The sequence below is a fragment of the Rhineura floridana genome, chromosome 2, assembly GCF_030035675.1.
Source record: "Rhineura floridana isolate rRhiFlo1 chromosome 2, rRhiFlo1.hap2, whole genome shotgun sequence".
In the NCBI taxonomy this organism is placed as follows: domain Eukaryota; kingdom Metazoa; phylum Chordata; class Lepidosauria; order Squamata; family Rhineuridae; genus Rhineura; species Rhineura floridana.
The window spans coordinates 97,267,390-97,292,437 of NC_084481.1; the positions used below are offsets into that span (position 1 = coordinate 97,267,390).

The 25,048-nt window shown below is 44.3% G+C and overlaps 2 protein-coding genes across 7 annotated transcripts in view; one reads left to right on the forward strand and one right to left on the reverse strand.

The window, feature by feature from the left end:
- Positions 1–2,452: 2,452 nt before the first annotated feature.
- Positions 2,453–21,984, reverse strand: SSRP1 (structure specific recognition protein 1). 2 transcript variants are annotated; one of them, XM_061609615.1, is made up of 17 exons: positions 21,852–21,984; positions 21,177–21,453; positions 14,003–14,188; positions 13,371–13,476; positions 13,007–13,197; positions 12,690–12,920; positions 11,409–11,512; positions 10,697–10,825; positions 10,363–10,584; positions 9,741–9,813; positions 8,998–9,139; positions 8,815–8,860; positions 7,179–7,299; positions 5,227–5,397; positions 4,251–4,342; positions 3,931–4,111; positions 2,453–2,974 (listed from the first exon to the last, which is right to left on the reverse strand). In XM_061609615.1, exons 2-17 carry the CDS (start codon positions 21,228–21,230, stop codon positions 2,906–2,908), a joined length of 2,118 nt encoding a protein of 705 aa, XP_061465599.1. In that variant the 5' UTR covers positions 21,231–21,453; positions 21,852–21,984; the 3' UTR covers positions 2,453–2,905. The 2 variants fall into 2 exon arrangements, with proteins under 2 accessions (XP_061465599.1, XP_061465600.1); XM_061609616.1 differs by lacking the exon at positions 21,852–21,984 and adding an exon at positions 21,699–21,803.
- Positions 21,985–22,183: 199 nt separating this feature from the next.
- Positions 22,184–25,048, forward strand: part of P2RX3 (purinergic receptor P2X 3) — a 72,389-nt gene continuing 69,524 nt past the window's right edge. For 2 of the 5 annotated variants that reach the window (XM_061609617.1, XM_061609618.1), the window contains exon 1: positions 22,237–22,404. In XM_061609617.1, coding sequence (XP_061465601.1) covers positions 22,351–22,404 — 54 coding nt within the window. In that variant the 5' untranslated portion in view covers positions 22,237–22,350. The other 3 variants (XM_061609621.1, XM_061609619.1, XM_061609620.1) reach the window with 3 other exon arrangements.

Here is a 25,048-nt window from a genome sequence, read left to right on the forward strand (position 1 = left end):
GGACAGGACAAAAGAATTGCAAGTAAGAGTGAAATAAAGAAAAATGCAAGTGAAGTTAGCTTAGTGGTTAAGAGCATGAGCTGCACTAGAAAGTCCCTGGTTCAAATTTCAGCTCAGCCTTGAACTCAGTGAGCAGCCACAATAAGAAAGCCAATCTCTGTCTCTGCACTCCCCTTATAAAACCAGAACGCTGGCTGACCTGAGAGAAGGTAGACTGGCTCACATTTCCATTGTTAGTGTGGTCCTGTACCAGGATACAACACTTTTAGATTAAAGTAGAGATTACTGGACGTATTATCCAGCACCATCTAGTCATTTTTTTAAAAAAAATTGGGCTGTTTTAAATCAAGATTATAATTCCAGAGCTTCAGAAGGATTTAGTTAGCTTCCCTTTACTTCTTATTGCAGATAAATTTCAAACAGCTAAAAGGAGGTGCAGAAAGCCTCCAACAACAGAAAATTGGTACAATGAGATGTGGGAATATTTAATAAAGGACACAATTTTTACACAAATTTTAAGCTTTGATGGACGTTAAGTTTTCAGATACCTTTTTATAAACTAAGTAGGTATAATGAAGTTTATGGCATACAGCAGCTAGGCCATATTGCACGCTAGCTTTGTTGCAAATATGGAGACTTTTAGGAGAGCTTGTCTCCTTTCATGCATAGATGAGGAAGACATATGTGCCCAGCTATTCAGATATAGATTAACATATGTTTTAATTGTAACCTAATAACTGCTTTGGGTTAAGTATATTGAATTGCTGAGATATTTGAGTCCACTAATGATTTGTTTTAGCTCTTAGTAATCCCTTTAATGTATTTTCATTTTTTTAATGTCCAGCAATCCTGTATCAGTCACTTACCTTTTCTGTTTTCCAATTTTACCTGCAGAAATTTGAAAAACTACTTAAAATGTTTTTTAAAAAATAAACATGTGGGTGTGTATTCATGCCATCCTGACCTAGTTAACGCACTTTACGCATTATACATAATTATTTTTCCCAGTGTGAATTATAATGATCTTAAATATACATAAACACAGACTGACGTCTTAATTGGCCGTAACTACTCAGGAAAATAATATGGACTAAAACTTTAAAATGTTACTTGCTAGAAAAAAATAAAAACATAGCAGCTTTCATCACAGTGGCATTGTACAAAAATGTATCACACATGTACATTTAGTGTTGTGTGTGAAGTTCTGGCCACCTCATCAGAAAGGCACAACAGAGCTGTAAAAAAGAAAAAAGGATGAATAAAATTATCACAATGATAGATTACCTTCCTTCCTTGCAAAGAAAGGCTTAATCATCTGAGGATTTTAGGTTAGGGATGGGTGCAGAGGTTGAGATGGGACAAGACTGGTACATCAAGTAGTACAGGAATAAATGCTGAAAACTTGCCCACTCTAAAATTATGTGAGTTCATAGTTATCCATTAGAATATATAAATAGCTGGTTTTAAGACAAATAAAAAGTACTCAATAGAATGCATAATTAGAACACAGAACATACTGCAATGGCCAACAGCATAAATTGCTTTGTAAAATGAAATACAAATGTTAATCATGGGAGTTGCCATTTTGGCTAACAATACAGGATGCAAGAGATGAAACATTAGATTTCAACACCATGTCCTCCTTATGAGTTTCCCAATGGGTTTTTCCTCTGTGTAGGGTAGGGGATACACCTTTGATTTGGCCCAGCATGTCAGTTATAATCTTAATAAAGAGGTAGGTGAATTCTATGGGCTGAGGCAAGAGGTCCAATTCAGTTGTTATTAGTCCCTTCTCATTTTAAAACTACTCATGAATTCCCAGAGAGCCATTTGCAGAGCAGCATCCCTGCCAAGGAAAGAGCCATCAGCAATCCAAGACCAGCCCAAATCCAGCACTATTCCTTCTGTATACACAGTCTCATACATGCCTCCATATTGGTCGATATAAGAAGATCATCCAAATAGAGACGGAAAAAGAAGCTTCCTACAAGGTTCTTTCCTCTTTAAGGAAAAACTAGGCACAAGAGAAGCTCTCGCTTTTTTTGTTTTTTTGAGAGTGCCAGTGGCATCTATTCACAAGCTCAGGGACCAGACACCATCCCAAGTGTTAATATTGGCTATGCTCAAGGACACCGTTATTACTGATGGAGTCTCTTCCACTGCCAGACCTCATCTCTATTGATTGCTTAGTTGCATTAGCCAAGTCCCATCAGCACACAATGGTCCTTTAAACACAATTAGTGCAGCTGCTAATGGAAGATACTACAGCTAAGCCCCTTGCCCAAGACATAAGATGCAGGTCCCAGAGTCCTACAGAAAAATCATCAGCACAGGTTGCACACAGAGGTATTTCCCTGCTGCTGAAGCAGCTCTGTTTTGATTTTCTTCTTCACATGTCTCAGTGTTAGAAAATGTTTCCCATTTCTGTAGACACTACAAAAAACAAGTCCCGTCCAAATTAACTTGATTTTTATTAAATCAGTTAGCCACGACAAACAGAAATGCATAGAGAATATTTAGAAGAAGAAAAAGAAAGAACACCAACTGAATCTGACCAGGGAAGCTGCAGTGTCCTAGCTTCCAACTGCGTGCCACATACCACTGGGCCTGCCATCTTACAGCGCATCTACAACAACATAAAGGCAGAAAAAGGGGGGTGATTGGCTTTCTCTGTCCTCTCTTTTTTCATACAACCCCTTCTCTTCAGATGGGATAACTGGCCCTTACTACTACCTGCAGTACTGGAAGGGAGAACGAGTGAAGCATGGTAGGTACTCCTTTGCGGTGCCAGCTGTCCAGCCTACTTGCCTGGAATAATGTCCACTCAGCCTCACCTCAACAATATAACAACCACAACACCTGTAAGAAGGGTAGGGAACTGGGGTGTTTGTGTGAGTGCTTCTTGTTAATCAGAGCCAGATCCAGACTCTGCTGAGCTTGGGGGGGTGCTGGCGATCTCCTCCTCATCAGAGTCCTGGAAAAAGTAACACAGGGATTGTTAAGAGGAGGAAAAAGATTCAAGATTAGCTGCATGCCTTACAGAGACTACACTAACAGAATCATTTCCGGAAAGAGGAGCTAGGTAATTGATCAGATCAATTAAGCCTCAGCTCAGCAGCCAACTGCAATAAAAAAAGCAAGCAGGATGTTTAAGCTGCATGAAGACAAGGAGATCCACAAAAATGTGCAATGTGCTTATATGGCTCAATTCTTTTACTACACTAGAAGCACACTTCTGTTCACAACACAACCAGAATGGACAGGGCTCAGCAAGTGTCAGTGAACAGACAAGAAAACCTGAAGAAACTAGAAAGGATTGGAAATCATATGATGTATGATTAAAGCAAGATTGTTCCCCAGCTGGTGCACTAAAAGCATCAGCATTTGCTAGGTATTCTTCACGGTTGCAGAGCATAGCAAAACAAATGCATGGGCACAAATGTATATTCCAAAGGCTCAGAAAACAAGGGAGCTTTAAGTAGGCATTTAAAGTTTTCAGAGGTGAGACTTTTACAGACACCGGAAGCCCTTATTCCTCCAATGGTTCCCTATCCATCTTTGCTGCCCCAATATCTTTCCTAATACTTGTCTCCTGACATTGCCCTATAAAACTGCAGACCTTGCAATGTGCTCTCAGTCCTGTAAAATATGAAATACATGTTCAGCAAATTAAACACATAAAGCAATGCAATGTCTCAATAAAAGCAGAAGGATTATGCACTGCTGCGTTCAGGGCTAGAGGTTACTCATCCACTTTTAGGGATTACAAAAGGATCATCTTATACCGTGTGAAGAAAATATAGTAGGGAAACTGGCAGCTCCTCTGTAGCAAGAAGAACTGAACAGGATTCTGACGTGCGTGGAGCATATATTTCTCTCCCTCCTCTCCAGTTCACTGGAAGAGTGTCACTGCCACCACAAAGAACCCACCTCCTTCTTGTCCTCGCCTGAGGAGCTATCATCACTGGAGACAAACTCCTTGCTCTTGAAACTCTCGCCAAGTTGTTTAGAAGGGCTCTTGCTAGCAGAGGTCTTGGCAGGTGCAGTCACCTTCTTCTCTGGTTTGCCTTTCCCTGGCTTCTCTGGCTTTTTCTTCTTCTTGGATTTTTCCCTACCCATTTGGGAGGAAAAAACAAAACAAGCTGCAATGGCAGAATTGGCAGAACCCTTTTGGGGCAGCAGAAGCATTATGGAAATGTAAGTAAGGGAGCCTGCGTTCTTTTTTTGGGGGGGGGAAGGCTGCTACGCACTTCTTGGAGCTGTCCAACTTGCTCCCCTCACTGTAGTCCTTCATGGCCTTCTCATAGTCCCTCCTGGCATCTTCAGCTTTGCGGTCCCATTCCTACATCCAAAAACAGCAAGCTCTACTCATCACTCGCATAAGCCGCATATCCCACAATACGAACACGCCATGCACCATTTCTGCTAACACAAAAGCCAAAACCACGTGTACCCATATTCAAGAGAAACTGAAACCCAAAAACTTAAGCAGTGCAGAATCTTGAGATTTTGTATTAAGTCAACTGTTCTCTTCTTACAGGTCAAGGTTGAAAATCCAGAATGGATTTGGTGATCTAGCGGAAATACACAACAATCAGGAAAAGATTACTGAGCCCTTAAAAAGGATGGCCTTTAACTGTCTGAGAACATTAGGGAGGTCCTGCTGGATCAGACCAAGAATCAATCTGGTTCAGCAACCACTTCCCACAAACAGGAACATAGGAATCTGTCTTATATCAAGACAGACCATTGGTTCATCTATCTAAATATTGTCTACAATTACCGGCGACAGATCTCCAGGATTTCAGGCAGGAATCTTTTCCAATCCCACCTACAGATGGTGGGAACTGAATCCTGACCTCTGGCCTGCAGAACATGTGCTCCACTACTCAACAACAACCCTTCCAAGATGCTTCTGGGAAGGTCACAAACACAGCATGAAGGTAATAATCTAATCCCACTGTTTGCCCTCCAGCAGCTGGCAGTCACATGAACAATTCATAAACCTTTATTTTGTCTTCCCACCCACCCCTCCTTCTGCTGTAGCCTTTTTTCTAAAGCAGACAACTCCAAACATTCATAGGCACATTGCATAAAAGTATGTAACTTTATATTAAAGTAGTCAAAATTTTGATTTGTGGTACAATCTACCTAGCATCCTCATTCAAGACCCTTTCCAGAGAACACATAACCTACACTCCCTCACCTACACAAAGTATCACCCACCTCTTTCTTCTCTTTTGACATCCCTTTCCAGAGTTCTCCAGCCTTCTTGGACACATCAGTGACACTCATGCCAGGACTATCTGACCTGATCTTGTCACGATTAGCATTGAGCCAGAGCATGTAGGCAGATAAAGGCCTCTTTGGGGCATTGGGGTCTTTCCCTTTCTTACTCTGTGGAGCGGGAATGGGGGAGGGGGAGAAGAGAGAAAAAACAAAACACTCCATCTTATGATAAAGACAAGCTCTGTCCTGTACATCCCACAGATTCCTCCACAGAAATCCCTCTTGCCTTCTAATGCCATGTGCATAAAGACCTAACTTGATTTTTGGCTACAAATAAGAGATTGGGATAGAGAGCCACAGGCCAATCTGTCACTCTCCAAATTGCCATACATTGCTTTTGATCCATGTCCACCTCTACTGGCTGGGGAAAATAGAACGATAGAGTTTCTAAGAAGTGCTGATAGAGCAAAACCTAGGAAAGCAAAATCAACATTGGGAACTTGGGTGTGCCCCTTTTTTCCTTATGTTCCCAAGACCAGGTTTCATTTTCACTCCACTAAGAAGCACTGACCAACTCGGCCCCCCATCCCACAGCAGCTCCTGTGTGAGCAGATTCTCAGGGACAAGGCCCCTTTAACCTCTCCCTACCATCAGCATGTGAACAGAGGTTTTGGCAGAGCCCTCTCCTTAGGTACCCTCAACAGCTCTACCAAAGTCCATCACTGTTTGTATGGGCATGAGTGTCTTAAAACAGTCCTTGCCCCTGTCTCAGCTAGCATAGAAGAAAGTTAATGCTGGTGGTCCTGATCCAGTTCAAAATATGCCCGCTGTTAACCATCAACCGCTGATGATAGCTGAGGAGTGTAGAAGACTAAGGCAGAGATCTAAAGAGACCCCTTTAAGCATACAGTATGCAAGAGCATGCCCAAGCAATTGCAGTCCACTGTTCTTTTCTTCCAGTACCTTGCACTGTTTTGGAGGCAGCCTATCTCGTCTGAGAGCGGCTTCTGGAAATGGATGGGGAAAGAGGCACAGAAGCCTTTCTGAGTGCATAGAAATCACCTTTGAATTGGGGGTCAATGTGTGTGCCTGTGTATGCTTGCAAAGTAAGGACAGGAGAAAGGTGGGGGGGGGAGAGAGAAGGAGAACTGGCATGACTAAAAAGGGAGGCATGTCTGCATGTGCAAGTACAAGTACTTGCAGGTGTGTGGGTACATCCTGCTGGCCAATTTAGAACTGGCCATGTGGCTCCCAATGATGAGGTTTCATAGTCCTGTTATATATGTCTATTATAATTCTTGATCATGGTTCTGAAGGCCCCAGAAAATTAAAGCTCACCATATTCTATGCAGTCTGTTCCAAAGGTTAATCACCCTCACAAAAATAAAATATTCAGTAATACTGGAATGTGTTCAGTTATAGTTTCTAGTCATTACATTTTGACTAGGGAGCTTCTATCTTCATCCAACTAATCTTGCTGATGTTAAGCACAACAGACTCCTTTAAAACCCCAGAAAGACAATGCTAAAGCCATTCTCTGAAGCCACATACAGGAAAGTTACAACATCAAGCCAAACAATCAACTTGGGAGAGCCACACATGAAGGTTCCCCTAAGAACAGGTGATGACAGCTCACACACAAAGTGGCTCTTGGTAGGTTTCTGAGCAATGGAAGAATATATTCCCCAGTACAACATAACACCAGTTCTACTGGCACTACTGGATGATCTTGCACAACACAGATACAGATGCCTTTCCAGTTGTAAGCAGCTCCTTGCATGCCGTGATGCACCTGCGCAAGGCACTTTTAAAAATAGTTTACTTGTTTGCCTTCTCTCAGGCACTCCCAGACCTAACTGGAAGACCTAAGAATGCTCTCCCCGTGCCCTAAAAAGGCAGGAAGAGAGGGGCCTTGAATCCATCAGTCTCCAGGTCCTGGTTGCCCTCACCTCAGACTGCTTCTTGCGGGGCTTGCGTTCTTTCACAATTTTGGCTTTTTTGGCAGGTTTCTTCTTCTCATCACTGTCTCCTTCATTGCTAGATGAGCTGGCTGAGGCATTACTGTCAAACCTGTCCCAAGGAAAAGACACTCAGGAGAGGTGGGTTCACAGCTTCATAGCCCCAACCAGTTTGTAAATAAGTATATACACACACACACACACAAGCTGGAGAAATATCCTTTATCACATTTCTTGTGTCTAACTCCCATACCTTCCAAGACTGACTTTTATACCACAGGTTCATTAAATCAAGAACAAAAATAATAAATATACTAGACTAAATTAGTAAGCATTAAACTTACAAGCATTGGAAGCCCTACCCCGACTGCTAATATTTGTTAGACATACAACATGGGACCAAGATAAACAGCTGTATAGATCTTGTCACAAATCATTTTAGCAAGAGCACACTGAGCAGGAGGTATTAATCAACGGTTAACCATTACATGCAAAGATTAAAAAATGAACAACTGGCTTTTGTAGTCTTCATCCGTCCAACTTGCCTAAACATTCATACTTCAAAGGCCAACAGACAAGCCTCTTAAATAAGCTGAAGTTCACAAACATTCAAGATAGAATGGGTCCATTGTCATGATTGCTCCCTTGAAGGTGTTCTCCAACAGTTTAAGTGAAAGCATGCCCAGATTACTAGCTCCCAACATTTTCCCAAAGACTTAATTCTCTGTGTTCACTATTAGCCTGATGCAAGGACAGCATTATTTCACAGATGAAAATGAAAAGCATAAGACAGTCAGAGTGAGCCACAAAGTGGCACCTTAATTTTAAGGCTGGCATTTCCCCAATCATTTTAATAACCAGTGGGTGCATCCATTGGTGCCGCTACACAAATGGAAAAGACTTTCCACTTATGCAACAGGACTCCCCCCACACACAATGTCTGATGGCACACCCTCAAAATCTGCTCCATGGGGTTCAGGGACCCTCCTGAGCAGATTTTGGGCCTGCACAAGGGAGAAAACAGGAAGTCCTGCCACCCGAGTGAAAATCTGCTCATGCAGCACTGAATACAAATCCAGCTTTCCAGTTCCCCCGGCTGATCCTCACAACATTGCTGCTCTCCTTAATCCTGTTACTGCAATCACTCCAATATACATATCTAACTTTCTTCTGTTGGAAGTCTCCTATTCCTGTTGTTTGCCTGCTTCCACACAACCATATTCAAGACTCCAAGAGATCCAGTCACACAGTGCTCCAGATTTTATTGCAAGCTTCAATGTTATACCAGTCCCCTCCAAGAGCACAGCTTTTCTTAGCTTTTATAAAAAATATTGAAATTCTGCCTTTTGAATCCTCATAGGGCTCTCAATACCATATTCAACTACAGTGGATTGTATTCACTTAGTGCTAAGGTAAATGTTCCATCAATGCAAGGCTTTCTCCTTGCGCAACAAAACTTTCTCTCCCCCCCACCTTTCTCCCCCTAAATCTGTTCTGGGGGTCCTCCCAACCCTCTGGAGCAGAACCGGTCCACGTTGGGGAGGAGAAGGGGAATCCCATTGCGCTAGCACAAGTATGTTGCTGAATATTGCCCAGTATCTCTAGCAGACTAAAACATTTTACTTACTCTTCTGCCACATCCTCTTCCTCTTCCACAGGATTGAATGATTCATCTGGAAAAAGAAAATCCTCATTTCTAACCCAAAGATACGAGGGAAAATGCAAAACAGGGGAGGTAAGTGGGAATAGGCTTGGCTGCAAACCAAGAGCATTTTGGAAGAATATCTCCAGGCTGGAGAAAATGGCTCACCTGTCTCCTCTCCAGAGTCTTCACTGCTGTCATTTGCATGCTCCTCACGGATCTTGCCCTCCTCCTTCATACGCTCCAAGTAGGCATCATGTGAGTCCTCATCCGAACCGGCATAGTCATCATAGGGCACACTCTTCATTCCCTAGAAACACAAAGAAGGGATCCCACAGGAGTTGGCACAAGACTTCCCAACTGCAGTACTTGAGCAGAGTCTCTCTCAAGTTTCCACACCCAAAGCATACAGAGATTCTAAAACTACAACTCCCAGCATGCTCCACAGCACACATACTGCACAGAAAAGGTTTCTCACATACATATACACACACAGCAGATTCCTCGAGAACCAAGTACATGCTGTCTTTCAGGTCTTCTAGAACACACTTTCTCTCCCCACGGGAAAGGAGGAACCATGCTAGTAACTTTAAGGTGGATTAGGTGTAAGTCACTTCTTAAGCAAAGCAGGCTACTGTCTTTCCCTGTGGTTCATGCAAGGTTATACTATGGTGATTAGGAATGTTCACTGCAGCCATGCAGAGGAGACCTGAACCAGGAGGAGGAGGAGGAAGAGGAGGGGACAATCGCACAGACCTTTTTCTTCTACAAGGAGAGAACAGAAATTGAGAAGGAAGAAAGCTCTGGAGAGAGAGAGAAACCCCCATCCCACCCTAGTAAATCAGGAATAGGACTAGACAGTAACTGCCTTTCCCTGTCCCCTCTTGTGCCCACCCTCCTGTAACTGGTACCTCCTTGAGTCCTCGGTTCTTGATGTTCAGCTTCTTGGTATTTACAAAGTCAAACAGTTTGCCATATTCTTCTCTGCAGGGAAGAGAAGCCATAGATAGAATCATCTAGCAAAGACCAATATTCACTTGCCTATGGCAAAACTTAGTAGGATAGCAGTGACCCTGCTGCCCTGAGGGAAAATAGGTCTACGACCTGGGAGACCAGGGTTCGAATCCCCACATAGCCATGAAACTCACTGGGTGACCTTGGGCCAGTCACTGCCTCTCAGCCTCATGAAAACCCTGTTAATAGGGTCGCCATAAGTCGGAATCGACTTGAAGGCAGTACATTTTTTTTATTATTGTGGTAGGAGATAGTGGAGAGGAGGAACTGGAGGACAGAATATTTAACAGGATCAGGGCAAGATAAGGATATAAAAATGAAAAACATCTAGACGTTACAGGTCACAAGTAGGCAGACAGCATAGAGCTATATTTTAGAATGAAAAAGGTTCAAAGGTGGTGGCAGTTCTGCCCCCTTCCACCACAATGGAAGATGCTCTACATTCAAAGCGCTGGGATGGATGGATGGTTGGCGAGCACACATGAGCTTCCCTGGTTCTGCTAGGTTTGGTTCACTCACCTCTCTATGCTGCTGAAAGTGTATTGCGTTCCCTGCTTAGTTTCTATTTCAAAGTCAAAGGAGCGTGTCGTCGTGGTCCCACGGGCAAAGTTTACAAAAGCAATCTCATCAAAGCGAATGTGAACGGGTGGCTTATGTACATAGATGAAACCGCGCTCCAAAGGATACAGGAGCCCTGAACTGGCCTTGTAGGAACAAGTAATGCACTGTGCCCCGGAATGCCTGTAATAGGAAAAGAAACATCATGCTAACCTCCTTCATCCTTCTTCTCATTCATGCCCCAGTCAAACAATGGTTTATGATTTCTCTAACCCAGCATCGAGGCATTCCTCACCCCTGGAAGTTGCCAGGCACTGTGATCTTGCGGTTGACAAGAGCTTTCATGACACGACTGACCATTTCATACAGGGAGCCAGACATATTCTTGGTGAGCCGACCCTCAAAGCGCTTCTCTACCTCATCCCTGTAAACAAAGAGAATCCAAGTCAAAACAGAGTCAGACTCCAATACGTTTGTAATCCGCAAACAGGGTACTGTTATTTGACTTTCCATAATTTTAATTTTTCCCCATGGTTCTTGTTTGTGGGTTTTTTGTTTATTTTTTCAACAAAAAAGCTTTCCAAAAACAGACAGGGCCAAATTCCTGGGGCCATTAAGATGGTTGATGTTTTGTGTGTGCACGTGCAAGGGGGAGTTGGGGAAGGTGACAAAAGGGAGTAGGTGAAGACACTTGTCAGTCTTAAGGTTTAAACGTTGCACTTGAATCCAGTTCAGGAACTCAACAGTCACCTTGTGCAAGCCAGTCTCTTTCTCTCTCCATGCATGCTGACTGAACAAGTCTGACAGAAATGGAAATGCAAGGGCCTCCAAAGTTTATTACAACACCAATAACTTGCAACAGCCTGTGGAACTGGGACCTGTCGATATCTCTAGAAAATAAAGCACTTGGACATGGCCACGAGAGTCAAGCTTAGAAGCTGGAACTGGAAGGCATCTGGTGGAGTCAGATACATTGTAATGAATATAATATAGTGAACAATACACACTCATTCATGTTGAGGGTCAAGGAGATGTCCTCATCCTTTGAGAAGAGTAGGATAAGAAAGTGGTAGCGTGTTTGGCCTTGCTTTATAGGAGGGTCTAAGCTGATCTGGAAGGAAGCAGAGACAATCATCATCTTCAGCATGAGCCCGGATCCAGAAGCACCATTCCCACAGCACCCAACGACAATGATGACAACACCACCACCAAACACGCACTTCCTTTCTCATAAGGGACAGCCTACCCATCACACAGTCCTTCTGCTCCAAGTTAGTAACAGAAATCCAGATTTCATCTTAGACACAGCAGCTATCTCCAGAGACTCAACTGGGAGAATACTTCACTTATTTTAAGCAATCTACAACTTTGGATTGATACATCAAGCTGAGTATAGTTCTCACACATCCTTTCAAAAATGTTAAAAGCTAAATTGTATTTTTCAGAAAAAAACTCAGATACATAGAACGTCGCTATACTAGCCTCACCACAAACAGCATGATCTAGATTTAGAAATCGCCACTCCCCTAGAGCTGCAGCTGCTCACAGCTCAACGTATCAGTGGCAAATCTGCCCAAGCTGTATATGCAGCTGCTCTGCTCCCAAGAGCATATCAGACCTTTGCACTACCATGCCAGGCTGGACATGCAAGCTCTTCCTTCTGCCTTAAGGGCCAGTGGCCCTCTCAAGGAACAAGAACATGGCCAAGCATGCAGTCTGGCATGGCAGTCACCAGTACAAGCATGCAGCCACCGGATCATCTTGCTGCTTTATAAGAAGAATGACTGTACTTTCTCTCCATCTGATAGGAAGGGAAGAATGGGCAAGTTAGCTATGCAACATTGAGGGAGAGGCTCTTACATCTCTCCCCTCACTTTCCACAGATAGAACGAAGAGACACACAAGGCCAAACACCTTTACACAGTGCTGAAGCAACAGGCCAGCTCCTCCATGCTTGAAACACTCACAAGGAGGGAGGAGCTGAGGCAGAGAATAACAGGAAGGAGCAGGATAGAGAACAACCCCTGAAATATTATCTGGAACGCTGACCTGATATATAGGGGAAGATCACTTCTAGATTCTTCTCTCCCAGTTGTAGCATAACATGGATAAATTGCTTTACTTCTGGTTTTCAAATTAGCATCATAAAAGTTAAAGCTACTGACCTCTTTCATAAAGCACAAGGGGAGAAGGAGTAAAGACCTATGAATTGAGCCTTCCGCAAGGAACAACCCATAACTATTACTCCTAACAGGAAACCCGCTCCCAAAGACTTCGCAGCTGCTCACCACGAAGAACATCTGGCGTTGGTCTTTATGGGGCAGCAGGAAAAGTCGCAGAACGGTGGTATAAGGGATCTTATAGTCAAACGTCTTGCCGTGGAGATGCAGAAAGGTGGGGTAGATGCGGATGTCATATCGACCACGAGGTGTCAAGCACTGCAGCTCTCGGAAGATGCAGATGGCATCTCCAGTAGCCTGGATAACGTCTGCCTTAGATAGCACATTTTGGGCAAATGCCTGCAGGAAATATTGGAATGAGTTTATATGAACTAATGCTCCCTCTCCCCATTCACCACCATCACCTCTACTCAACCCACACTCACCTCCACAGGGTCCACGCCATCTTCTTGAGTGGGCGGCACGTAGAAGCGCACCTCCATAAGCGACACCTCAGCATCATCATTCTGGTGGAACTCCAGCGTCACTTCATTCTTGCCAGTTGTACACTGGGACACGTTACTGAGTGGGATCTCAAAAACTGGCTGCTCTCCAATGTCAAAAGAGAGGAGCTGCCCTGCAAAAGATCAACATAGTATCTTCTGAGAGACAATAACAATATACTCTCACAGATCATCTCTCCCCAAAGGAAAAGAGCCTCCTTCATTCCTTTATACTAGCTCAGCCTCCTAGACTCCAGTTCCATGTGAAAGTTTCCCATAGGATACTATCCACCCCACTCAAACTTACCTCCAAACTTCACTGTGCCCCAGTTCCACCCCTTCACACACAAGTCTTTTTCGGCAAGCTCTAAGTGGTAGTGGGTCTTGAAGAAATCTGAGAGTTTGTCAAACTCCTAAGGAAAGAAAATGCTTCATCAGGGACAAGACAAGCAACTAACTAGTAAGACGATGGCATACAGAGTAGCCATTTACTGTGCACCTGGAAAGAACTATTTAAACTACGCCCTGGTTATTAAAACAAGTCACACACCACAGACCAAAGGAAAATAAGTGCAACACTAACAAGCATTTTTTTAAAAAGCAAGTGAACCATAAAAACCATTAAGAATTGCATGCCTTGCCAGCATCGCTTCCTACAATAGATGCATGACACTAGAAACTCAGTATAGAACTAGCAGCTCCTCTGTAAGAACCTGAAACTAAAACAAGCCATGAACACAAGGAAAAAGCCACATCTGCATGATCGACCTGGATATGCACCTGTGGAATTTCAGACAACAACACACACTCAATGGCAGCTTCCATAAGGTATCAAGCTGCCTTGATGCTTAGTACTAGAAACTGTTCACCCCATCAAGTCCTGAAGAAGGCTCTACTGAATCATGTTCAGAAGCACACTGATACCAAAAGAGATCTTACCGTCTCTCTGAACCCATCATATTTGTAGACATGCCCATTCTTTGTAAGTAGTTTGAGACCATGGCCCAATGCCACTCTCCGCCAGATGCCCTCTGCCAACTCCGAGGCCTGAATATTGTCCACTTTCCCTGTTTTGCTGTTCTTGAAAATCACACCTTGACGGCTCAGTCGCAGACGACCATCATTCTAACAAAAAAAGAGACAAAGAATGCTAGCAACAAAGCAATGGGTGCTTGAGCACCATGGCCTCTAATCTAACAAAAGAAGATAATTCCAAAGAAAACATTGCATAGAAAAGGCAGAAACCCTGAAAACATGAACGCTTGATGGGCTCTTCTATACATTTTCATTCATTCATCCAATCACCAAATGCCCTTTTAAAATACCATTCAGAATCACTTGGACAACACGTATGAAGTGGTGTTCATAGCAGCTGTCCTATGACAATAGGAATTCCTTGACCTAGCATTGTTGTTTCTTCCCAAACATTTGGGATGGGCAGGCTACAAGTCCAAATACTTTTCATATCTAGTTACATACTCATGATCCCATTTGGACTGAACACAGAGCAGCTAGCACCCAGTTGAAACCCAGGTTGTAGAAAGGTATTACCCACTGCTGAGTTAACTATCAGGCTCAGCAATCTTTGTCAACCAGGTGCCCTTCAGATGTTTTGGACTACAACTCCAAGTCATGTAATTTTGTCCTGTTAAAAGTATTTAAAAAGCCCTTCTTTTCCAACAACTTGACATGAGTAAAGGTTTACATTCTCTCTGGTTGTATCCCACCTTAATGCTTGTAACCTCTTTTTTGACCTTCTACATCATAGCCCTCTCACTTCCATCTAAAACGCCAAAATCATTCTTCTCTCTCATCATACGTACCCTGGGATATCCCTTTTAAAAAAACAACAGGGTTCCTGTTCACTCCCAGATGCAGCACAAACTTCTCATCCTTACTTTGAAAGTCCTTTGTGGCCTAATCTTGCCCCCCCCCCATTTCTCTGCCATCGCATCCCAGGATATTATCGCCTACAACTTTCACACTCAGCCATCTGAAGATTTCCTGCTCTCTTAAACAACTCTGTCCTTTCTCCCTTGTTACCCCTTATGTCTGCGATTGTTTTTCCACAACTATTATGCAAGATCACCTCCACATTTTTAGATGCCTCCTTGAAATTCTTCTGTGAAGCCTTTGGCATAACCCTTTAGTCCTCATCCCCTACTAAACTAAGCATGTGTAAGTTAATGCATACTCTCCCTCTATTAATTTGTCTTTCATCTTGTTTTTGTCCCCTCTCTTGCCTCCACCCATTTCAAATTTGGGAGGTAACCTCAGAGTAGGGACCCATCTTACTGTTATTCTGTAAGGCACCATACATACTGATGTTGCTATATAAACAGGCATTTTCCTGTTTCATCAAACATTTCCTGTATAACTGTATGGGCACGTGCCCGTCAGTTCACCTCCATTCTCCAGATTAGTAATAAATGTGTTCAGGATTAAGGAGAGTAAGAATACTATGGTGGCAGAGCAACATTTAGGATTAAAGTTAATGAGCAGGAAATCACATTAACACCAGAACTGCAATAGAGAGACAGAAAACACAAATCACCCAGTAAAGCAGTGGTGAGGAACTTTCAGCCCACAGACCTACTTAGGCCCACCAGGCCTCCCCATTTGGCCTCCAAGGCCATTTCAGTCCACCTGCCCTACACCTGAAGATATGACATCAGGTATGGGGAAGGTAAAGTCACAACTGTGCTGAAAGGGGGCTTGCAGGCACCAACAATCATTGGTGCCTAAAAAGCCCTGTGCTTTGCAAACGTGGAGGATCAGCTGATCATCAGACCTTGCACAGTGCTGTGCCTTTGCCCACAAGGTCTGCTCCACGAGCTAGAGGGAGCCCCAGCTGACAAAGCGTCAAGGCGAGTTAAGCAGCAGAGCAAGTTCGGCAGCAGGGCGAGGAGGCCAGGGCCCCCCACTCTGCCCGTCTGTTCCCTGACCTCAACTAAACCGCAGTCTCCAACCCATTGACATAATAAACCTTAAACAAAACTATGCAGGTAAGAAGCCAGCAGGGGTGTGGGGGCTTTCCAGTGTTTTGCACCGCCTGCAGCATGTACGACTATCTGCCTGTTGGACAGAAGTCGTGGGTGTGCTCTCGGTGCAATGAGCTCCTGGCTCTCCGGGAACGACTTCATTTCCTTGAGGCCAAGGTGGCGGACCTGGAAAAGCTGAGAGAGGCAGAGAGGTGTGTGGAGGAGGCCTTCAGGGATGTTATAGCTGTGTCCCACTCCAACGATGATAGCTCTCCTGCTATCATGGAGAACGATGGTCTCGGGGAAGGAGAGCATCCAGCTGAGGAAGAGGGAAACGATCCCTTAGAAGGGACCCATTCCTTGGGGGATGAACAGCTATCCTCTCGTGCCGAGGATATATCTCCAGGGGCTGGAGGGATCCTTGTAGTGGGTGATTTGATCATTAGGAACATAGACAGTGGGGTGTGTGATGGGCGTGTAGACCGCAAGGTGTTTTGCCTGCCTGGTGCGAAGGTTGCGGATATCACCCGTCGTTTAGATAGTTTGGTAGACAGTGCTGGGAAGGAGTCAGTGGTCGTCGTGCACGTTGGCACCAAAGACATGGGGAAATGCAGCCGTGAGGTCCTGGAAGCAAAATTTAGGTTGCTAGGTAGGATGCTGAAAGCCAGGACCTCCAAGGTGGCTTTCTCTGAAATGCTACCGGTTCCACACGCAGGCCCAGCCAGACAGGCCCAGCTTCGCAGTCTCAATGCGTGGATGAGACAATGGTGTCGGGTAGAAGGGTTTGGATTTGTTAGGCACTGGGGAACTTTTTGGGACAAGCCGGGCCTGTACAAAAGGGACAGGCTCCACTTGAACCAGAATGGAACCAGACTGCTGGCACTTAAAATTAAAAAGGTAGCAGAGCAGCTTTTAAACTGACTGAGGGGGGAAACCCGACAGGAGCTGAGAAAGGTCCGGTTCGGAATAAACCTCCCCCCTGGGATAAAAACCAAGGAAATGATGAAATTTTAAAAGGGGTAGGCCTAGAAGTAGGCATTGTGAGAGCAGGGGCACAGGATATAAATTCAGAAGAGCAAAATTACCACAGGCCTAACCACAAGTGCCAAAGACACTTGAAGAGAGACACTGCTTACAAGTGCCTGTATGCTAATGCTAGGAGCCTGCGAACCAAGATGGGAGAACTGGAGTGCTTGGTCTTAGAGGAGAGCATTGATATAGTGAGCATAACGGAGACCTGGTGGAATGGAGAAAACCAGTGGGATACGGTTATCCCTGGATATAAACTATATCGGAAGGACAGGGAAGGACGTATTGGTGGCGGAGTCGCTCTATACGTGAAAGAAGGCATTGAATCCAGCAAGCTCGAAACCCCAAAAGAGGCAGACTCCTCCACAGAATCGTTGTGGGTGGTGATACCATGCCCCAGGAGGGACTTAATACTGGGAACGATCTATCGTCCCCCTGATCAAAATGCTCAGGGAGACCTGGAGATGAGATATGAAATTGAGGAAGCATCCAAACTAGGAAATGTGGTAGTAATGGGTGACTTCAACTACCCGGACATAGACTGGCTGCATATGTGTTCCAGTCATGACAAAGAAGCAAAGTTTCTAGATATTCTAAATGACTATTCCCTAGACCAGTTGGTCATGGAACCGACCAGAGGGACGGCAACCCTGGACTTAATCCTCAGTGGGGACCGGGACCTGGTGCAAGATGTAAGTGTTGTTGAACCGATTGGGAGCAGTGACCACAGTGCTATTAAATTAAACATACATGTAACTGGCCAATTGCCAAGAAAATCCAACACGGTCACATTTGACTTCAAAAGAGGAAACTTCACAAAAATGAGGGGATTGGTAAAAAGAAAGCTGAAAAACAAAGTCCAGAGGGTCACATCACTCAAAAATGCTTGGAAGTTGTTTAAAAACACTATATTAGAAGCTCAACTGGAGTGCATACCGCAGATCAGAAAAGGTACCGCCAGGGCCAAGAAGATGCCAGCATGGTTAACGAGCAAAGTCAAGGAAGCTCTTAGAGGCAAAAAGTCTTCCTTCAAAAAATGGAAGTCTTGTCCAAATGAAGAAAATAAAAAAGAACACAAACTCTGGCAAAAGAAATGTAAGAAGACAATAAGGGATGCTAAAAAAGAATTTGAGGAGCACATTGCTAAGAACATAAAAACCAACAACAAAAAATTCTATAAATACATTCAAAGCAGGAGACCATCTAGGGAGACGATTGGACCCTTGGATGATAAGGGAGTCAAAGGTGTACTAAAGAACGATAAGGAGATTGCAGAGAAGCTAAATGAATTCTTTGCATCTGTCTTCACAGTGGAAGATATAGGGCAGATCCCTGAACCTGAACTAACATTTGCAGGAAGGGATTCTGAGGAACTGAGACAAATAGTGGTAACGAGAGAGGAAGTTCTAAGCTTAATGGACAATATAAAAACTGACAAATCACCGGGCCCGGATGGCATCCACCCGAGAGTTCTCAAAGAACTCAAAGGTGAAATTGCTGATCTGCTAACTAAAATATGTAACTTGTCCCTTGGGTCCTCCTCCGTGCCTGAGGACTGGAAAGTGGCAAATGTAACGCCAATCTTCAAAAAGGGATCCAGAGGGGATCCCGGAAATTACAGGCCAGTTAGCTTAACTTCTGTCCCTGGAAAACTGGTAGAAAGTATTATTAAAGCTAGATTCACTAAGCACATAGAAGAACAAGCCTTGCTGAAGCAGAGCCAGCATGGCTTCTGCAAGGGAAAGTCCTGTCTCAGTAACCTATTAGAATTCTTTGAGAGTGTCAACAAGCATATAGATCGAGGTGATCCAGTGGACATAGTGTACTTAGACTTTCAAAAAGCGTTTGACAAGGTACCTCACCAAAGGCTTCTGAGGAAGCTTAGCAGTCATGGAATAAGAGGAGAGATCCTCTTGTGGATAAGAAATTGGTTAAGAAGCAGAAAGCAGAGAGTAGGAATAAACGGACAGTTCTCCCAATGGAGGGCTGTAGAAAGTGGAGTCCCTCAAGGATCGGTATTGGGACCTGTACTTTTCAACTTGTTCATTAATGACCTAGAATTAGGAGTGAGCAGTGAAGTGGCCAAGTTTGCTGATGACACTAAATTGTTCAGGGTTGTAAAAACAAAAAGGGATTGCGAAGAGCTCCAAAAAGACCTCTCCAAACTGAGTGAATGGGCAGAAAAATGGCAAATGCAATTCAATATAAACAAGTGTAAAATTATGCATATTGGAGCAAAAAATCTTAATTTCACATATACGCTCATGGGGTCTGAACTGGCGGTGACCGACCAGGAGAGAGACCTCGGGGTTGTAGTGGACAGCACGATGAAAATGTTGACCCAGTGTGCGGCAGCTGTGAAAAAGGCAAATTCCATGCTAGCGATAATTAGGAAAGGTATTGAAAATAAAACAGCCGATATCATAATGCCGTTGTATAAATCTATGGTGCGGCCGCATTTGGAATACTGTGTACAGTTCTGGTCGCCTCATCTCAAAAAGAATATTATAGAGTTGGAAAAGGTTCAGAAGAGGGCAACCAGAATGATCAAGGGGATGGAGCGACTCCCTTACGAGGAAAGGTTGCAGCATTTGGAGCTTTTTAGTTTAGAGAAAAGGCGGGTCAGAGGAGACATGATAGAAGTGTATAAAATTATGCATGGCATTGAGAAAGTGGATAGAGAAAAGTTCTTCTCCCTCTCTCATAATACTAGAACTCGTGGACATTCAAAGAAGCTGAATGTTGGAAGATTCAGGACAGACAAAAGGAAGTACTTCTTTACTCAGCGCATAGTTAAACTATGGAATTTGCTCCCACAAGATGCAGTAATGGCCACCAGCTTGGACAGCTTTAAAAGAAGATTAGACGAATTCATGGAGGACAGGGCTATCAATGGCTACTAGCCGCGATGTCTGTGCTCTGCCACCCTAGTCAGAGGCAGCATGCTTCTGAAAACCAGTTGCCGGAAGCCTCAGGAGGGGAGAGTGTTCTTGCACTCGGGTCCTGCTTGCGGGCTTCCCCCAGGCACCTGGTTGGCCACTGTGAGAACAGGATGCTGGACTAGATGGGCCACTGGCCTGATCCAGCAGGCTCTTCTTATGTTCTTATGTTCTTAAGCAATGCAGGCAAACACAGGTTATCTGACATCATTGTAATGTCAAGTGACTGACAGGTGGGGTGGTTCTGTCCACCTGTCAAACTTGGCCCACGGAGTTGGGGAAGATTAGGATCTGGTCTGCCAGTTGAATGCAGTTCCCCACTCTCGCAGTAACGCCTCCAGACACTTGGCTTTCTAAGGTGTTTTACAGCAGAATCATAACCATTTTTACTCAGAAGTAAAGCCCTACTTAATTCAGTGGGCCTTACTCCCATGTAAATGGGGTTAAGAGGACTGCAGCCTTACAAGCTTACATCACATTCAGCTGCAGATTAAGCAAAGATACATACTTAGAAATAAGGTGTCACACATATAGATCTCTTTCACGCGTTTGATAAAATGGATGTAGCCTATAAAAGCTGATACCATAATGTATTTGTTAGTCTTTAAGGTGCCACAAGAGTCTTTTTTTCATCCAGAAATAGTCCCAAGTGATATACAACCAGCCTGCTAAGTAATTCGCCCCCAGTGGCACTAACAACACTGAATAATAAAAAGGCTTGAAAGCAAATTTCATGTCCAGCTGAAGTCAGAAGAATTTGCTACCCCAGAAAAGTTATGTCTCCAAAATCCTAAACACTCCAAAGAAATAAGGTGGGCTTCAAAGATTTGTGCTTCAAAAAAAAAATCCCTTTGCATTTTTTAACCCAAATAATCTATTCTCAGAGGCCCACAGCTCTTTAACCTTAAGTAGTCAGCCCACTGAATCCTTAAGAAGCAGGAAACTATTATTTCTTACTCTCTTTTAAAATATGGGACACCAGAAGACCACAATGAATCTGTGGTAGAACACTCGGGTCCTCTCCGTTTTCTAAAGTGGCAAGCTAGCATCCTATCTAGCAGGCCAACTCTCCCCCAACCATACAGCTTCTTCCCTGCACAGCACTGTAACACATACTTTACATTTCTCCTTTGAAATTTCCGACTCCCCCTCCCAGTCACTCACCATAGATCCTTTCACCTCCTGATATATTTCATTGAATTCCAACGTATCTGCCATGTTGACAGCTCCTCCCAACCCCTCACCCCACTGCAGCAGGGGTCGAGGACACACCAGCCAAAGGTGCTGTAGTAGGAAGTTTTGTGGTGTTCTGGAAAGTTTTCTGAACAAAAGCAGACAGGAAAACAAGATGTCTTAATCCTTCCTTGAACGCGATATAGTCTCCATCTAGTTCCAACAGAAGCTAAAGTGACACCGAGAATAAGAAACACTCGAAAAGAACCTGGGAACAAATCAGAAAGACAAAACATTTACACAGAGAGACACTTCACAAGCTGCGAGACAAGGGTCTGCTGTTTACCCAACGCGACACAGCAAACCCAGACCCAAGCTGCCTACCGAGTACCCCAGGTGGGGGGGGTGTATCTCAGAACGGCTTCACACAGGAGCCCCCAGCCAACATCATGCTCGATCCTACCACAACAAACTGCATGCACGCGTTGTCTACCTGAGGGAGCCAAAACTCACCTCCTTAAGAAGTCAAGACAGACAGAGGCAGACACACCAGTTACCACCACTAGAGTCATCCATACTCCCACCTCTGGTTCGTTTCTCCAGCCACGCTTAAACCGTCGTTTCCCCACCCCCTTACCCTCACCCCCTTACCCTCACCCCTCTCACCAGATACTTTCCCGCCTGCGCAACACGAGTCACATCTCCCCGGAAGCCCAACCTCACTTCCTCCTTCCGAGACCGGTTGTGCACAGAGAGAAAGAGAACAAAAAACTTGGCGCTTCCTCCACTCTCCGTTTTAAAAAAAATGGAAGGCATAACTCTGAATATAGAGTAGCGCCGCTCTGTCGCATAGCACCTCTATGGTGGAACTCATATGCTTTGCATGGAAAGTTAGCGTGGAAAACGCGCTCAATAACAGCCCGGAAATGCTGATAAGGGCGTGCGGTGGAACGGGGGGGGGCGTGCGGTGGAACGGGGGGGGCGTGCGGTGGGGGTTAAGGAGAAGTAGATGTGAGGAGTTTTGGATTTCTTTGTAAGTGCTTGGAAAGGGCCGACCTTTCCTCTCCCCATCTCTATGGCTGGGTGGGGCGACTGGGACTTGATTGGTTAACGCAGGCTAGGATGTGATGTTCTGAGTCCAGAGTCTGGGGGCTGTAGCTGAAATATGCTTTTGCTTATGAAAGCTCGAGTCGCAGTGCAGGCTGCTTGCTATTCAAAGGTATAAGGAGGACCTGGGCTAGCAGATCCATTATCACCAGGCTTCTTGCGCATGTTTGTTTTCCCTTCCTCGTGTACAGAGTTAAAAGTATCAGCTGTCCATACAAAAAAGAAAGGCGAAATCTAATGTCGCCCAAACACATCCAAGAAAGTGGAAGTAAAGATGGAAATGTACGCTTTTCCGCGCTCGGGTCTATACTCACTCTTGGGAAATGTGCATTTATTTATTTAATTAGTTTGTTAGTGGGGGTTATGTCTTGTTAGTGTTTCCTGCACTAGGAGGAAGGTATTAACTATTCAATATTCTTTTCCCCATAGAAACCCTAGAGAGCCATTCGTTGTCAGGCACAGCCGACGATGGGCTAGATGGACTAATGGACTTGATCGTTATGTTGTATTATCACCACGGATGTTGTTGAAATATAATCTGTTCATCAGGTGTTTTTCTGAATTCTGTTTGACTCTGTGGGGATTAGAAAAGTGGTAATCTCAGAACCAACACATTTGGAGAGTGAGAAACACTTAAAAGCCCAAGAACTTCGTCTTTAGAGTCCATAAAGTCCCATGTTCCAAAATACTGCTATAATTTACTAATGAGAGTTCTTCCCAATTCAGTTGATCAATAATAGTAATTAAAAATCATGATGTCAAATATAACCACTCAATTGGAGGTTGGCTCCACCCAGTCAGAATAGCTTCAGCTATGTACACATTACCATCTTAAAATGCAACTGGGTTATTTTTTTCCAGTTCAGATTAAAGCTGGTTCAGGGATAAATGCATCAAAACACAGCATTTCATAAGAAACAATTTGATAGATAAGGATTGTGGCTAATGTGAGTAAACCACTTCCCAAGCCAGCACTCTGGATGCAGAGTAAATGGGAATGTGTACACAGCCTTCGTTATAGTGATTTAATTCTAAAACGTTTTGTGTCTATTTTTCTTATACATTTCAATACCACTCCAGTAAAAGATGTCTCCTTGTATATTTTCACTTTGGGTATATATCCTTTCTAATTTACAGTGCAGTGCTATACATATTAATTGGACATAAGTGCGTTCAGTGGAGCTAGTGAGTATGTTTTGGATTGCAGCCTTTGTGGAAGACCAAGTTATTTGATATGATTTTGTGGGTTTGTGGTGATTTAAGGTGCAATTCTGTAGCCAGGATCTTCCGCCTGAGAGGCAGCAGAAGTCCTGTTTCAGTGGTAGAATGCCAGATATGCCACTACAGTGATATATATGCCAGCAGAACATATCAGATAAGGCAGTGGAATGGCTAAAGTAGAGCAGAGAGAAGCACATACTTTACCCTTTTAATCATGCCCACACTCTTGTCAACAGTACAGCTTTATACCAGCTCCCCTAGCCCTGGTGCAAGAAATTTCCTCTCGTTGACTTCGATTGGGGAGGGAGCTAAAAAATAGTTGTCCTGCATCAATGATCTCTCCCTCCACAACAGAGCATGCACATAGGACTGGGCCCCTGGGCACCGGCCTGCCCCAGGCCCATGGTGCTGTAGCCCAACCAGCTTCCATACAAGCAGCGCAGGGCCAATAAACCCATGCGCACATCTCACCTACCTTTCATGTTGTGTGAATGATGTGCACACATAGCATGCATGCCTGCCATCCGCCAAGATGGCGGTGGGGGCATTAGCGCTTTAGGGAAACCCCTGCTGCCATCTTTGGTGAGGGCAGGCATGCACACACAGCATTCACACTGACAGGAGAGGTAAGTGGGACGTTTGGGCAGGCTTATTGAAGCCCATGTTGTCTATACTGGGGGGTGTCTGAGAGCTCCCTCTTTGTGATCCATGGCAGGGTCAGGTTGCAGGACCCAATGCTTCTGTGGACCATGGAATGGGAGCACCACCCTCCCACCCTGAGGAGGGGTCCTTCAGGGGCCCTCAGCCATGGTCCAACCCGGCCGCCCTCTGGTGCCAGCCCTGTATACACAATATGGTGTAACTCAACACCCAGTATCAGCATACCAGAAGCAGTATATAATCTACACACACAAGGAGGCAACACTTTGCATGTGCAGCCTACCCCCAGAACTTGACCTCATTCCTGGCACGTTTTATTTTTTTTTAATTTTATTTATTTAACAAAATGTATATACTGCTTGAATGTAAAGACCTCCAAATGGTTCATACAAAACACTTATCAATAATTCTTTGCTTAGAACCCTACAAGGTCCCTTTCTTGGGATCTCAGACACAAACATCCAACACCAGAGTGCACTCCTTACAAGTGGAGGTCTCAGGACAAAGAGGGCTTTTTCAGTAGTGGCCCCCACCCTGTGGAACTCTCTCCCAAATGATCTCCGCCATGCCCCTTCTATGATGAGCTTCCGCTGGGCCTTGAAGACCTGGCTCTTCAGGCAGGCTTTTGGGGTGGGTTAGGTTTTTACTGTTATGGTTTTAAATTTTAACGTTTTAATGTATTGTTTTTTATCTTGTACGTCACCCAGAGTGGCTGGACAACCAGCCAGATGGGCGACTAATAAATTTAATAAATAAAATAAATAAATCCTACGAAGGTAAGCAAGGGAAGAGGAAACATGGTGTAATGCTAGAGTTGCCAACATGGTACCTCTGAGTTTACCCACACCGCTCATTGCTATTTTCATCATGAAGTG

What these genes read in the sequence shown, in the direction of transcription:
- SSRP1 (XM_061609615.1), bottom strand. Translation starts at nt 21,230, where the DNA reads ATGGCAGATACGTTGGAATTCAATGAAATATATCAGGAGGTGAAAGGA. An exon ending in AACGCCAGATGTTCTTCGTG is followed by an intron (nt 11,513 to 12,689) that starts GTGAGCAGCTGC and finishes GCTTCCTTCCAG; the next exon opens with ATCAGCTTAGACCCTCCTAT. An exon ending in GTGCCTGGCAACTTCCAGGG is followed by an intron (nt 10,585 to 10,696) that starts GTGAGGAATGCC and finishes TTCCTATTACAG; the next exon opens with GCATTCCGGGGCACAGTGCA.